General features: G+C 38.1%; 1 protein-coding gene and 1 long non-coding RNA gene across 2 annotated transcripts; one reads left to right on the forward strand and one right to left on the reverse strand.

Annotated features, from left to right (window-relative positions):
* The first annotated feature begins 330 nt into the window (after positions 1–330).
* Positions 331–7,959, forward strand: LOC141753398 (uncharacterized). The gene is made up of 3 exons (XR_012590447.1): positions 331–834; positions 1,398–1,591; positions 7,634–7,959. It is a non-coding gene; the product is annotated as an uncharacterized LOC141753398 (long non-coding RNA).
* On the reverse strand, positions 4,354–15,563 carry sar1b (secretion associated, Ras related GTPase 1B). Its single transcript, XM_074612033.1, has 7 exons — positions 15,382–15,563; positions 10,600–10,675; positions 7,838–7,957; positions 7,681–7,746; positions 7,296–7,399; positions 6,936–7,067; positions 4,354–6,009 (listed from the first exon to the last, which is right to left on the reverse strand). Exons 2-7 carry the CDS (start codon positions 10,655–10,657, stop codon positions 5,893–5,895), a joined length of 597 nt encoding a protein of 198 aa, XP_074468134.1. The 5' UTR covers positions 10,658–10,675; positions 15,382–15,563; the 3' UTR covers positions 4,354–5,892.
* Between the last annotated feature and the right edge of the window lie 1,141 nt (positions 15,564–16,704).

Consider the following 16,704-nt stretch of genomic DNA (forward strand, 5'->3'; position numbering starts at 1 on the left):
GTGTTGAAGAGACGTGTCATCCAAGACAGCCCCTCCCCACCCAGAGCCTTCAGCATTTCAGGGCGGATCTCATCAACCCCCGGGGCTTTGCCACTGTGGAGTTGTTTGACTACCTCAGTGACTTCCACCAGGGTAATTGATGATGGTCCCCCATCAGCTTCCAGCTCTGCCTCTACCATAGATGGCGTATTGGTCGGATTCAGAAGTTCCTCAAAGTGCTCCTTCCACCGCCCGATTACCTCCTCAGTTGAGGTCAACAGTGTCCCATCCTTACTGTACACAGCTTGGATGGTTCCCCTTTTCATCCTCCTAATGAAAACATACTTATTAATATTATATTCCATTTCTGCTAATAGATTTACCAAATTGTTACACACTGGTCCTTTAAGTAATTTTTCAATTGAATATTTTGTGGGTTTTGGACTATTGAGCGGACAAAACAAGACATTTAATGATGTCACCTTCCTGCTCTAGGATATTGGGATGTTTTTTTTTTATTATTATTATTATTGTTTGCTGATGTTTTATATCTCTTTCATATCTCATCTTTTATTTATAATAAAGTTCATTTCAAGAGAATTTCTTTCTTTCAAAACATATCAGAAAGAATTTCCCTCCCTGAACGGATGCCGTAGATGTCTAACCCCTTCCTCTTAACTTCTTGTGTATTGTTGTGATTTGGTCTAGGTGTGTCTTGAATGCTGATTGGAAGTGAGAAGGAGATACAGAAGGCAAAGTCACCGGTAATGGGAAGTCGCCTCCTCTGGTGTCTCATATCCTTAAATCCCTGTGAGGGAGGACAAGCAGCATATTCCTCTTCACACACACACTGAGGTAACTATTACTTCAAGTACTGCTTTTAATATAACTTTTATATAATCTTATTGGGGATGAAAACTGTTGTTGTATGTGGAACACTGCTTTGTAAATCACTTAATGTTAATATTTTAAGTTGTAATGCACAAATATTGCCTTAAAGGTGTTATTGATAACATTCAGCCACTAGATGTCACATTCTCTCTCCCTCGTTCCGTTGCATTTACTTCACAACAAGTCGTTGCCAGGCACTTACCGTCAATCTGACGACCCAGAGATACCACGTGATACCAACGTAGTTCTGCTATTGGCTCAAAAGGCTTATTAGAAGAAAGATAAACAAAACATTAATTTTGGACCCGCCAACATTTTTAAAATGATTAATTCCCATTCATAATAAGTTTTTTCAGGAAAAGTCCTACTTGTGGATGTATTTTTTAAATTTTTTTATTTTCTACATAAAAAATAAAACGTTCAATCAATCAATAGGATCTTTAATGCAAATATTAATAGCCTATGTGCCATGTCTATTTGATGCTTTGTGGTCTAATTTGTTGTACTTTTTATTCATTATTTTTCAGTTTATGATCATGCCAAGTCAGTCTCCACTTGTGCCGGGAACCGAAAACCTGTCCTGCACCCACCCAGCCTGCCCAGGGAGACCCCCACCACCTCATCCAGGTCAGGGAGCTCCATGTTCGGACGCTCAAGGTTCCACAATCCCCGTCAGACCCATCAAGCCTACTGAACAACTAGAATGAAGCATCACTGTGAGGTGAGTGGGCATCTGCTACTGGCTGTGGTCCTGGCTGTCTTCTCCCCACTAATAGATGTTGGAGTCTGCATGCGCTTATAAATACAAAATACACGTATGATGTTCATGTACATTTCATATATATGGTCCCTTACTTAGAGGTGTTTTAGGCCTATCTAAAGAATGAGGATAAATTGCAGAGCACTCCTAAAGTTTTCCAAGTCATGTGCACCACCTAGTGGCCTGATAGTAGTTGTGGAAGAAGTACTCAGAACCTTTACTCAAGTAAAAGCAGTAATACCACAGTTTAGAAATACTCTCTTACAAGTAAAAGTCCTGAATTCAAAATCTTACTTGAGTAAAACTACAAAAATATTAGAATCAAAGTATATTTAAAGTACTTATTACTTATATTACTGTGATGTATACAGTAATGCATCAATAATTATAAGCCAATAAAATCTATAAAAATAAAAAACTATATATATACTGTATATATATATACTGTATATATATATGTAATTTATTTTTTATCATTATAATTATTGATGCATTACTGTATATATCACATCAATAGTGCAGTTGGTTATGACACATTTTAAATACTTTACTGCTGGACAGCTTAATCTACAATAATATGTCAGAATTAATTAAATTAATTAAATTAGATAATTCAGATTATTAATACAAAATATAAATTTGTAAAGTAACTAAAGCTGTCAGATAAATGTAGTGCTGTAAAAAGTACAATATTTGCCTCTAAAATGTAGTGGAGTAGAAGTATAAAGTAGCAGAAAATGTACCTACAAACTGTCTAATGTAGATATTAGATACAACTTTGAGGTACTTGTAGTTTATTTTCTATTTTATGCTACTTTTTACCTCTACTCCACTACATTTCGGAGGGCAATTTTAAACTTTTTACTGCACTACATTTATTTGACAGCTGTAGTAACTGGTTTTAGATTATAATAATAATAATCAAACAAAGTTATAAAAATGCATTAAAGATTAAAGCAGTGGTTTCCAATCTTTTTGGCTTGTGACCCCTTACAAAAAAAGCAGTATATAGTTGGGGCCCTTGGTCACATTTCAGATGTATGACTGATTTCCTCTCCAAATTTCTCAAATGGTTAGATAACTGTTTGAGGCCTAAAGAGGTCAAATGCTCCGATATTTCACAACAAAAGCCAAGGTTAATGAATATTCCAAAATGTGAATACATAGTTGTGTAGCAGAACCTTTTTCTTCTTCCTGCCCCATTAATCATCTCACAAGAATTATTTTGTGGCACGCTGGAGGGGTTTGACCTCTAGGTTGGAAACCACTGCAATCAACTACCAAACTGTAAATAAAGTACTTAAAAGTACCTCCATCTTGACCAGTTACAGCAGTTACACAATGTGTACGCATTGATACAACAATCTAAAAATGTTATAATAACACATAAGTCACAGGGATCATATTTCTGCTCGAGTATTTTTACTTTTAATACTTATATTTTGCTAATAATTCTGTACTTTTACTTCAGGGGTATTTTGAATGCAGGACTTACTTGTAGTGTTTTTATACCGTTGTATTGGTACTTTTAAATAAAGGTGCAGTGTGTAGCATTTAAGGGGGTATATTGGCAGAAATAATATAAAATATAATATGAATAAGTATGTTTTCTTTAGCGTATTATCACCTGAAAATAAGAATCGTGTTTTCGTTATCTTACAATAAGCTGTATATATCTACATACAGAGCAGGTCCTCTTCACAGAGTCCACCATGTTGCTCTGCCATGTTTCTACAGTATCCCAGAACGGAGAGACCAAACACTGGCTCTAGAGAGGGCCATTCGTGTTTTCGCGTCGGCCACCGCAGTTCTCCTACACGCTTGGAACGTGGGAGAAGTTTAACTTGGTTGCAATCTGCAACTTCACCACTACATGTCGTCAAATCCTACACATCAATTTGGTCTCACTCCCAACTTGTCAAATACAGCCGATTGGGCAGCGCCGATTGGGCAGCGCCCCTTGGCATCGGAAACCGACGCATGGAGGCACCCTTTAGTGACTGTATGCGACAAACCGGGCTTTCAACTGTTTGGATGGGTCAAACAAACACAAGACTTTCAACCAGGAGACCGGTGTTTGTGTCTCGTGTTAAATTAAAAGTAATGTTGACTTATTGTCACGTGACTCGTCGGCGTCATCGGTCTTGTGAGTCGTTAGTATCGTTAGCCCCATCAGTCGCTAGTCAGTGAAGTTAATGTCAACCACGACCTAACCCTAACCAAGGCCTATTGAAAGAGGCTGGGACACAGATTTGAGCTCTGGGGTTTGACACGTGCAGTGTTACTGGAGCTGCGGTCGTGAGTTGCTATTGGCTTAAATTCGGCGAGTGCAGATCAGATTTTACTGCGCATGCGTTGTACCCCAAATATGACGCGTTGATGTTGTGTGACATCTCCTCTTTTCACCCTTCTTGACAGTAACTAAGTGGTTGTGTTGCCTAAACTTCCTGTGAAAACGGAAGTTTATTTCTAAAGGACACTTATGCATGCAACAAGCGTATATCGACACGGCTTAACTGGTCCGTCCAAAAGTAACACAAGAGGGGGTACCCTGTGCGTCGGTCTCCGATGCCGAGGGGCACTGACCAAGCGGCGGTATTTGACGAGTTGGGAGTCAGAATGTGTTGTTCACACTGCACCGTTAAGAAAAACGAACTGAATACTTCTTCCATCTCACCAAAGAAAAGTAACAAAAAATAATCAGTCTGCATTGTGGGTCAATGTTAAAGCCTGTTATTCATTGAAAACATTTATTACATTTTTATGATGCAAACAACAGCAAGTCCCACCCTTGTTGGAACAGCTCATCACGTAATCATGAGGGAATGAAAGAGACACAAAGGGACGGGGACAGAAAAAGTGTGTATTACGCGCAATTCCATTGTTTCCGTTAAAAAAAAAAAAACAAGACAATCAGCTCTCATTGTAAATTTTGGCATCTTTTTCCCTCCTGTTGTACTCTCTGGAATAATGGTCATTAAAAATCAAAAGAACAAGGCATGCATAATAGTTTCTGGTAATGCACATAGATCAAAGGATACCACTTAGTATTACAAAATCCATGTACGATGTTCATGTACATTTCATATATATATGGTCCCTTCCTTAGAGGTGTCTTAGGCCTATCTACTTGTTCCCACTGTGGGACTGTGCCCTCCGTTATCTACGCTTAGTCACTAGATTCACCCCATACAAAGGTCTGCGCCGGAAAATATATCTGTAGAATGGACTTCTAGATGTTACAACCATCCGTTTATTCCTCCCTTCATCTGTCACTGCATGTTATTAATCCCCAAGTTTGATTTACTTAAATAGTTTTCTTCGCATCAACTGACCATTGTATCTACACAATTTCATCAAACCTCGCCGAAGTTATAGGTTATATTTTCTATTAAAATTCTTCTCCCGTCTGCTGTACTACCACCCCATGCTTCTCTTTAAAAAGGGGAGCCCTCGGCCTACTAGGATCCATTCACCGTGCCCACAACATAGAAGTCTGGAACAAAAGTATTTTAACTTCCAAGTAACCTAAAGAAATGGATCTAATTTCTGATACGCTAACATAAATGCACTGGTCCATTTTAATAAATGGGTGAAACAGCCAAACTTCTATTATGAGGGCTGTATACGTGGCCACACAAGTTTTTTTACTGAAATTATGTAAAAAAAAAGGACAAAGCAAAACGTGTTGATTAAATACAATGTTGAATGAATGTCTTTACTGTTAAAAAAAAAAAAAGTGTACTGCAATGTATACAACTATGTTGCACTCTCTCATTGCTCAAAATGAGTTGAAGAGGGGGACGAGGCATCAGGGATTGTTGATATACCGATGGAATCATGTACAGATTTACAGTTATAATGCATCTATCATCACACTCAACAGATGGCAGGAAGGGAGGGAGGGCAGCAAACGACAGACACAATATAGAAAAGATTCATCCGTTTGAATTTGAACACCCTTTGCTGTGGAACCAATGCTATGTTACTCTCTTAGAAAAAGACAGAGAGATGGAAATGAGTGTGTGCGCGTACAGGTATGAATTCTGTAAGTGCAGAACCAAATGTTCGACCAATAAAAGTCTATTGGGATCAAGTTGTACTGGTTTCTCTGAAGGTGGAGGCAGACTTGTTTAACCAAACATGGGGCTGAGTATGATGGTACCGGTGGCAAACGGTGGGCGTCTTGAGTGGTTGGGTTTAGCGCCCCCCCCCTGATGGTGGTGGTGGTGTCGTCGGTGTGTTACGGGGCTTGGCTGCTATTAGTCGATGTACTGGGAGAGCCAGCGGAAGCCCTCGCCGTAGCCCTGCCTCTTCAACACACTGCACATGAACACTTCCAGTGGTCTTGTGTTCAGCTCCTTCATGGCAATGGTGCCCTAAGAGAAAAGCAGGAAAACAAAGTCACACTAAATCCACTTTTTTAAATTCTTAAATTTAGGGCTGTTAAAGTTAACGCTTTAATAACGCGTTAGCACAAATTCCTTTAAGATAAAATACTGTCATCATATGAAACTAGAAAAACCTAAGGAATCCATTGGTACCAACCATGTCATACTAGCTCGTCGCAAAGGAGGCTTAATAACCAGATTTGGCGAGGAAAAACTGGCATGGCCATTTTCAAAGGGGTCCCTTGACCTCAAGATATGTGAATGTAAATGGGTTCTATGGGTACCCACAAGTCTTCCCTTTACAGACATGCCCACTTTTTTCTTCCAATAATAAATATATACATACGTTTGCATAAAGCAGCATATTTTCCCACTCCCATGTTGAAAAATCTCCCTTTAAGGTACATTTTGAACAGATAAAAAGAAAGATTGAATATTTGAATCGATTGTCAGCCCTAATTAAATTGTATGCAAAGTCACTTTATTCTTTATATAACTCTGTCCTCTAGACAAAAAACAACCTGTACTTGTCCTATCCACTCCGATCTGTCCTCTCGTTACCAAGACATACACAAACAGACATCAAGTCTTGTGCCCTGGTGAGTTTGGAGTTGTAATTTGCAAGATCAAGAGCGAGCTCTGGGTTTAAACAAATCTTTTGAATATGTAAATCAAACAGGGCATTACGTTGCTCTTTTAACTTTGCAAACCGAAAAAGAATGGAACACCTGCAAGACAATACTTAACTAAGCAAACTTGATGTTTTTAAAGCTTAAGCTGACAAATGGACCAGCCGTCATTATTTTATTTCACCATGACTGCAGGGATGTGCGTCTGCTTTGACACCATATTAATAATTCCTTTTTCATTTGTTTTATATACTTGCCTAACTAAGATAAGTGCTGTGTACTCACCTTGCCTGTCGTCTGTCCGTACAATCCAAAGAGTTCTCTCAACTTCTCCTCGCTGATGGCCTCATGTCTGTCGATCTTGTTGCCCAGGATCAGGATAGGCACGTTTCCGATAGTCTCGTCCGTCATTAATGCCTGATAGGGTAGACCAAGTATTACTATGTGGCTTTCATTTTTGTCCTTAAAGAAAAAAATCTACTCTCAGATTCCATGTTACACATCTGTTTGACTGATATTTAGTACCTTCCAGGAGTGATTCTGTGAGTATTGTAATTTACTTCTACTTTAATTTCCTACATTTTCCAGAATTGGAAGACACTGCTCTTCAGTGTGACGGTGACCTATCAGTTAGTAGGTACTTACATCAAGCTCTGCTTTTGATTCAGCCAATCTGGTGAGGTCTGCACAATCCACAAGGAAGACAATGCCATTAATGGCAGGGAGGTAGTTTTTCCACACTCTGCGGGCTGTGTGAACGAACACAAAAACAAACATGAGTTAGACAATCCGGTCTGTCTACTTATGTTAGACACATTTTGCATTGACATTACAGTGATATATCCTATTGGCCTTATGTTAACAAGAGAATTTGCAGGAGAGAATTTCCTTTACGTGCTGCACAAATTGCATGCAGCATTTTCCCACATATGGGTCAAGCATGTCTGGAAAACTGCTAATCTCTCAATCATTTTTTTTCAAAGATCATATCGGCAGTGAAAAACTGTATTGGAGCTTCCCTAACACATACCTTGTGCGTGGCCTCCAAGGTCGAAAGTGGTGAAAGTCATGCCAGCAATCGTCAGCTCTTCCGAGGCTGGAGGAAGAAAGAAAATGATCATGAATGTTCAACACATTACTGGGTGAGCATGTGTGAATGTGCATGTGTGAGAGTAGCACCAACTCACTTGGATGTAAAGTTGGCACATGCTGTCCCAATCTGTCATCTTTGAGCATGTGCAGTAGCGTCGTTTTGCCAGCATTGTCCAGGCCAAGAAATACTAACTTGCCGGACTTCTTGTACAGTCCTGAAACAAAGCCAGAATCATTTTAGACCACAAACCTGGACACTAGAAATCTTTTTTTAGGAGCAGGAGGAGGGATCCCAATTATTTTGACAGTGTTTTGTCAGCTTTTTGAAATGAAAGCTGAGCAGGAACCTTAAAGCTTCTATTTTGAGAGTCTTTTGTTTAAAACTCAAGTGTTGTCTCATGTGAGGCAGTTGTTTTTGTTGGTATGGAAGTTCCAAATAAAAGAAAATAATCAAATGTAATGAATTATGGTATGGTTATTTCAAACCATTTCTTGAATTTACAAAATATTTACTGTATCATGATATGAAATTGCATGTACCATGATAGAGGATTTTGGCCATATTGCCCACCCCTAGTGTGAAGTTTGAAAAAGTAAGTTATGTAGTTCTATGGAGGGATGACAGTCATATTGATAAAAAACACAAAACCTCACAATAAAACCACTTTAAATTTAAAATGCACAAAGGTGCTTTCTGCTTCAAAGTGGAGCCGACAAATGTGAATGTAAATGAATACAGGAGAAAAGGTGCAACTAAAGTCACTCCCTTCCTGTACTTTCCTGACAGGATTACAAGGCTTTGTGTTTACCACTCAGAGTCAGCGTAGTGATACCAAGTGGGTTTGTGAGATTTCTGACTGAGTCAGCTCTACTAGACGTCATCATTACTCACAACAGCACTCTGCTACCTGTCTGACAGGGAGAACAGGAACGACTGCATCACAGGGGCAGCTCTAACACAGAAACTAGAACAGCACACTTTGGGGAGAAGAGCAGCTGGATCACATAACAAGATGTTCCACCAGATTTAAGATGGACACATTGTTCACAAACATTTTAAAAAGCTGGGGTGAAAAATATCATGTCATTTTTCTGAGAGACATTTCCTTTGTGTGCTTTTTATGTTCGCATACAATTTAGGGTTGGGGAAATCGTAGGTATTTTCATATCATCATATTGTAATTACCAGAGATCGCCTCAACACAAACAGGTTTCTCTCTAATTACAAACATGAAAAACTAGTTTCACTTTAGGGCTGTGCAATTAAATTTAAATTACGATTTTGTCTTCCAACGATTATGAAAACAAGATAATCGACATAAAACCATATTTTAGATTGTTTTTTTCCCTGCTGATGTTAAGGAACTAAATTATTATAGAAAATATAATCAGCGCTCGTCTCTTCAATCGTCGATAGTAAATTGGATCGCCAATCGGCTCATGGCTACATAACATATGCCATTTGATGGGTGCTTTTAGCTGAGCCACTTTACAGTAAGAAGTAGGGGTGTGACTCTATCAGTATCTCACGATTCAATTTGATTTAGATTCTTGGGGTCACGATTCGATTCAGTAAATAGGGGTGCTAATTTCAGGATCAGAAAAAGTTAGATCAGCTGATTGCAATAATGTGAACACAAAGAGGCAAATGTCAAAAATAAACTGTACACAAACTACTGTAAAACTGGAATTTTGTATGATTTTTCAACAGATCACATGTATTATGTCCATGACACCGTGTCCTAACTGGCCCCAAGTGACGCAGCACTTTGTAGCACGATGTACTATTTTGAACTGAACTTTTGTCAGACGTCCTGTCACTCGTTTTGAAAGAGCTGCAGTGGACAAGGAGTGGCTGGTTCATAAAGTTGATATGAGGAGTTATCTATACCTTATCGTTGCCTCCTCATTTCATTACAAAAACCTAAATAAGGTGACAGCTGGCTGGAGGGAGCTCGCCTGAAAGTTTCCTACTTGCTGTTGGCTATATTGTAAGTTTTTTCCAGCAAATATCACAATATTAAACGTGTGTTTTCTGTTTAAAAAGTAAAAACGTAGGAAGATGGCAAGTACTTTTCACCCATCTTTTAATTGGTTATGTCTCCAGTTTGATCTTGAGCGCACAGCTGATAGGTACGTGGTTTGTTTACATGACGTAACGTAATGCTTGCTTGTGTTTGTGCTAAAACTGAGGAGCTATAAACGTTTCAAGCTGCACAGAAGCATTTAAGGGAATGGTGGCTGGTGAGGAAACTGGTCAATATGAAAAGGGCCTTGTGATGTGTTTGATTATGAAAGAAATTAATGCGTTCTGCCTGACAAGAGCCTTAGCTGAGGAGGCAACTTTGCTGAAAATGTTTAATTGCATTAAATCTTTTAATGTGGATTAGCAGTTAAGGAGGGGTGCCTGCTGAACTGTCATGTTATTTGCATATCAGATTTGAGTCTGTGAGGCACAACGTAAACCAAAACTTGTAGAGAAACTCTGCTTCTACCACAATTTGATTTCTAGGAAAAAAAGCCTACTATGCACACCACTATTAGCCCCAGTTTTCACTCAACACTTCAGTACTGAGGTGTCCGACAGACCAGTAGTTGTAACACTTAAAAGTTGTTCGTGTGATCACTGAAGACATTAATCAGACTCTACTTGCACAAAATCTTCTCTCATATTACCATCTCTGTTCACAATATTACAAAACAGTTTTAACAATAGCTTAGTGGTTATAGCAACGCCATTTAGTTTAATGACTTAAAATACTAAAGCAGTCAAAACTGTTTGCAGTAACTTTGTAAAGCTTTCAACACTGAGTTCATGTTTACTTTGAGTTAGTGTGTCTGATCACCAGTAACTTACCTAACAACTGTAGTACGCCATTGAAACCGCTATAAAGCCAATCAAATATGAATGACATATCCGGAGCTGTTGAATTCTGAAAAACAAAAAAAGGCAGATTTATTAGATTATTTTGGCTTTAACATCCATCATTATCATACAAATGAGCAAAAGCAAAGCAAGACAGTGCGATTAAGTGTCCTACAAGTCATGCAATGTTGTGCCTTTTCCCCCCCTTACTTTCCCCCTGATGATTTATCAATAACTTAAGTTGTATATTTTTGTACGTAGGTGTAGGGGATTTGGAAAGCAGTATCCTTCATCCACAGCATGAACAGAATACTGAAGTGCAAAGAGTTGTCACAAGAGCTGACATGGCACACACGTACAATCTCTGCTGAAATCTTCACTCAAACGGCAGACTGTTTGTTCCCATTATGCTCCAAAGTTCACATGCTCAAAACCCGGGAATGTAGGGAAAAGTGGAAGTTTCACTTTTACCTTTAATATATTTAGATTAAAAATCTTGGGAAGAGAGTAAATATGAAGATAAATTGGCAAATTTCTGTACATATTTGGTAAGATTACATCTCATCCTACTGATGAGAATACTGTCTTAATGCTGAAATTTCTACCACAGTAGTTATTAGCTAAAAAATATCCATGTCTAAAAGATGACTACTTTTTTCAGTGGCACATTGTTGAACTAAGCTACGACTTAATATTCATAGTTTTTACATGCCTTTGCCTAGCCTACAGCGGACAGTACCTGAAAACACCAAGAGATAAAAAGGCACAATACAGAGTATCAGACAACAGGAGAAAAACGGTATGATCAGTTTAACTAAGCTACGACTTAATATTCATAGTTTTTACATGCCTTTGGCTAGCCTACAGGGGAAAGTACCTGAAAACACCAAGAGACAAATAAACACAATAAAGAGTATCAGATAATCAGAGACAGACAGTAAGATCAATAGAAACCAATCAAAACCTTTCGCCACAAACTTTACAAAAGTGACAGCACTCAGCTCCATGAATATACAGCCTGTTTCAACCTATCAGATAGATATTGGCAGCTAGTGATAAGAACAATGACTGGCTTTCTACTTCCAATGATTAGCTTGTTCCAGTAAGAGTCTTTGGACAGCAGGACAGGAGATTCAGAGCACTGATCACACGCCATCTGACAGCTCCTCAATAGGCAACATGAGTGTTTTGTTCAACACAACCCATCTGCAAGGGCCTTGGAAATTAAGCCTAGCCTTAGCCTTTCAGAGATAAGCACGCCAGATTGTATTTCAATCAAAACAAAATGGATCCGAGATAGGACCTGCTGTAACTGTGTGAAGTCAACAGCTCCCTGACTGACTAAATACAACAGCTTGTAGATTCTGCGTAAGCAAAACTCTTGTTTTGTCCATTTGTCATTCTAGTTCACACAAGCTTATTTTCTCCTCTGTTAAGTGGCATGATCAAATGTTTTTCAGCATGTGTCATGGTCCTGAAAATCTGAAAAAGGGGGCACAAAACCATGTTTGCTAGATTAGAGACACACATATTTACACAATCTGTTTTCCAACTTCATCTCATTTCCTCGTCTTTTCTCTGTGACTGTTACAGAGGCATCAGAACAAGGTAAGCTGGTGCCAACCTCTAGCCCTAGTTACGTAACATACAAACAACTCCAGGGCTAAAGTATAAGGTAGCCAAAGGTCAAGACCACGCAAACACATCTGAACTACACGTCAGCTGCTGCTACACTTCAGTCCCATATGCTCCAATGCCTGCTATGACGCTGTGGGCTGATGTTACAGACCGATGCTCCCACGTGTGACATGATGCAGCTATGAATGTGAAACCGTTTGACAGTAACTGACAACTACCACGGGCAAATATGGGTTTATGTGAGAGTTCAGAATGTGTGCGGCAATGAAAAAATGTGCCTGAAGGCAGCAGCATTAACCTGTTTCAAAGGATCTGGGGTTGTTGTTTTCAGGGTTTAACTCAACAACCACATTAAAGTGACAGTAATAAAAAGCCTGAGAAAGATTTCTGGTTGCCATGTTAATCTTATTGAATATGTACAGCAGGAATTTGGCTAGCATTTCATCGACACATATGTTAGAAATTAAATCTATCAGATTAGTTATAGATCAATGATCATTATTTCAAGTTAACACTTTCAGCAAAGGATTGTTTGTGACTGAATAGGAGTGTAATAACTAAAAAACGCCAAGCTACACGTTTTGACAGTTTGTCTTTATTACTAGTATTTTCTTTCTTTAAATAACTGGAAATATTTCCTCGCACTCCGATAATTTTGATTTGAAAATACCTTACTTTTGTAAACCTAAGCGATATTTTAGAAATGTGTTTCTGTTCACAAATTAAGAAGATCACTGACAGTAGGCCACATTTTTCCTTGAGAAGATAGGATCTAATGTGACAGTTTTGTCTTTATTACTAGTATCCACCATCCTCCTAAATTCTTCAATGACTTCTTTCTTCAAACAACTGGAAATGTTTCCTCACACGTTACTTTGGTAAACATAAGTGATATTTTAGAAATCTGTTTTCAGTGCACATATTAAGACATTTTGGGGGCGGCAGTAGCTCAGTCCATAGGGACTTGGCTTGGGTACCGGAGGGTCGTCGGTTCAAGTCCCCGCATGAACCAAGTACTGAGTGTGAACTGGTTGCTGGAGAGATGACAGTTTGCCTCCTGGGCACCAAACCCCCAACTGCTCGGGGCGCCTGTCAGGGGCAGCCCCCACGCTCTGACATCTCTCTCATTAACGCATGTATATAGGTCCTGTTTGTGCATGTGTGTGTGTGTCCTGTATATAACAGAATGAAAAAAATTGAATTTTTAATTAATAAAGTGCCTTTCTTCTTCGTCTCTATCAAACCCCATCTACTGTAAGATTTCAGGCAGGTGTTGTGAATCAAATAGATGTCATGAGAAAATTGTGAACCCACAATAGAGTGAAAGACACTAAATGTGTAATAACTAAAAAAAACACCAAGCTACACGTTTTGACAGTTTGTCTTTATCTTCTCTTCAAATAACTGGAAATATTTCCTTGCACTCCAATAATGACAAAGATTTGAAAATACCTTACTTTTGTTAAACTAAGCGATATTTTAGAAATGTGTTTCTGTTCACAAATAAAGACGATCACTGACAATAGGCTACATAGTTCCTTGAGAAGATAGAGTCTCTAACAAACCCCATCTACTGTGACCGTTTGTCTTTATTACTAGTATCTTCTTTCTTCAAATAACTGGAAATATTTCCTCACACTCCGACATTACTTTGGTAAGTCATATTTTAGAAATCTGGTTTCAGTGCACATATTAAGACATATTTCCTTGAGAAGATAGGGTCTCCATCAAACCCCATCTAGTGTAAGATTCCAGGCAGGTGTTGTGAATCAAAATGATGTCATGAGAAAATTGTGAACCCACAAAAGAGACTACTGAAAGACACTAAATTGTGTTTGACTTGGCTGTCAAACCTGTCCTATACTCCATACTGTCAATGTATGCAGCTTAGCAACGTAGCTAACCTTTACCTTAACGACTACTAATGTTATACATGGGCGTTTGGTCTCCAACAGGTTCTGTGTTGGCAAAAAAAAGCTTAAAAGGGGGCTAAAATATCAGAAGAACAACGAGTCATATCAAAGTTGTGTGTGTATGTGTGTCCTGTATATAACAGAGTGAAAAAATTTAATTATATTGAATTAATAAAGATCCTTTTTTCTTCTTGTTGGTCTCTATCAAACCCCATCTAGTGTAAGATTCCAGGCAGGTGTTGTGAATCAAATAGATGTCATGAGAAAATTGTGAACCCACAAAAGAGACTACTGAAAGACACTAAATTGTGTTTTTGACTCGGCTGTCAAACCTGTCCTACTCCACAGTAGCTAACCTTTACCTTAACGACTAACGTTATACATGGATGATTGGTCTCCAACAGCTTCTATGTTGGCAAGAAAAAGCTTTAAAGGGGCTAACAACGAGTCACATAACGTTAAAGTATAACTGTATAAAGCTTGGGGTGATGTTTTCGTGTTTCTGTTCACAAATTAAGACGATCACTTTACTTTGGTAAACATAAGTGATATTTTAGAAATCTGTTTCAGACATTTTTCCTTGAGAATATATGGTCTCTATAGAGCCCCATCTACTGTACGATTTCAGGCAGGTGTTTTGAATCAAAAAGATGTAAACCCACAACAAAGTGAAAGACACTAAATGTGTTTTGGCTGTCAAACCTGTCCTACTCCACACTGCCAACGTATGCAGCTTAGCAACGTAGCTAACCTTTACCTTAACGACTAACGTTATTCATGGAGGATTGGTCTCAAACAGGTTCTGTGTTGGCAAAAAAAAGCCTTATAAGGGGTAAAATATCAGAATAACACCAAGTCATATCAAAGTTAAGCACATAACTGTATAAAGCTTGGGGTGAGGCCGACTGAGCTAGCAGGAAGCTAAACTAGCTACGTGTCATATTCTCCAACAGGCGACGTTGCATCGACTGTTAGCTTAAAGCTAGCTACAGAAATACCTCACAAACACCTTAGATTTGTTAATACTTCGAGTATTTATCTTTCCAATACTGAATATGAATGTTTAAATATATATTAGAGCGGGTTAACTTCACCCAGCTCGAAGCTTTTCGATAATTAAGCGAGTTTTTAACCCAACTTGCAATGTTAGCATCGTTAGCCGAGATGCTAACCAAGACTTATTTTCTAAAATCATTGTTGAGAATATATTAAAAACACTTACCCGTTTTTTTTAAGTGTAGATTAATTTACAGCGTGTGTTCGCTCTTTTTTATAGTCATGTAAATTGGTCTCCCGTTCAAGAAAATGTCTTAAAAAGGTCTTCCTCTCCTTTTTTTTTCGTGTTTTGTTACTGAAGCCACGACACTGCAATGGCTGTCCAGCAACTCCCAAGAACTCAAGGCCTATGGAAAGGAGGAAAGGACACGCGTCATATCTCTGGGGTGTTTACCGCATGCGTAGTGTGACTGAAGCTGCGGTCGTGTTGTTCAGATTTCACTGCGCATGCGTTGTACCCCTGCAGCTATGACGCGTGTTTTATCCTCCTTCAATAGACCTTGCCCAAAAACTCTACCTAGCCGCTTCCTGTTTATGTTTCACAATCACCTTTCCGGCAGGAGAACTGATATAAAACATTAGTCTTCTTTTACAATGGAATATAATAGAAAGCTTTATTGTCATTGTATTAAATACAACGAGATTCACAGTTGCCACTTCTGGTCAGTGCTTTAAAACAAATACTTGACAAGACTAAACGAGGCAGATAAAACATATAAGAGGTCAAACACACACACAGTTATAAGATTCAAGATTCAAGATTCAAGATGTTTATTGTCACGTCGGTTATACAGGTACAAACGTGTGAAATACTTTTTGCTGGGAAGCTCCATTTAAATAATAAGTTATATTACATTTACATTACAATTTCATTAACATTACAATTATAAAAGGAAATACTTTGTACAAGGACATATTAAGTACATATACAGGCATATTAAGAACATATACATTAAGAACATATACAGTATATACAGTATAAGATGTATTTTTGTGTGAGAAGGTGTATGAATTATATATTTAAAAGTCTGATGGCCTGGTGGAAAAAAACTGTTCCTCAGTCTGCTATAAAGCAAATAAAACAGGTAAAGTAGATGTAATAAATAAATATAAACAGAAGTGTTACACTAGAAGTATAAAATATTTAAAAAAATAGATTTAATGTAAACGGAGGTAATTGCACTTGTAAAACAGGTAGGGTAGATATAATAAATAAAATGTAAACAAAGGTAGTTGCACTTGAGGTGTATATTGCATCAAGGATATATTGCACTTTTACAATTACACACACATATTTCACTTTTTTTTCCTTTTTTTTTTAAATACATCATTTATTAAGGTAACAGTGACTTGTTTATATATCAAACAAAACGACCAACCGCCAAACGGTTCTCCAAGATTATTATACATATATATATATAATTATTATTATACATATAAATAGATAATTCATACGACACCTTCTCACACAAAAATATATCTTATACTG

The sequence above is a fragment of the Sebastes fasciatus genome, chromosome 16 (genome assembly GCF_043250625.1).
Source record: "Sebastes fasciatus isolate fSebFas1 chromosome 16, fSebFas1.pri, whole genome shotgun sequence".
NCBI lineage: Eukaryota > Metazoa > Chordata > Actinopteri > Perciformes > Sebastidae > Sebastes > Sebastes fasciatus.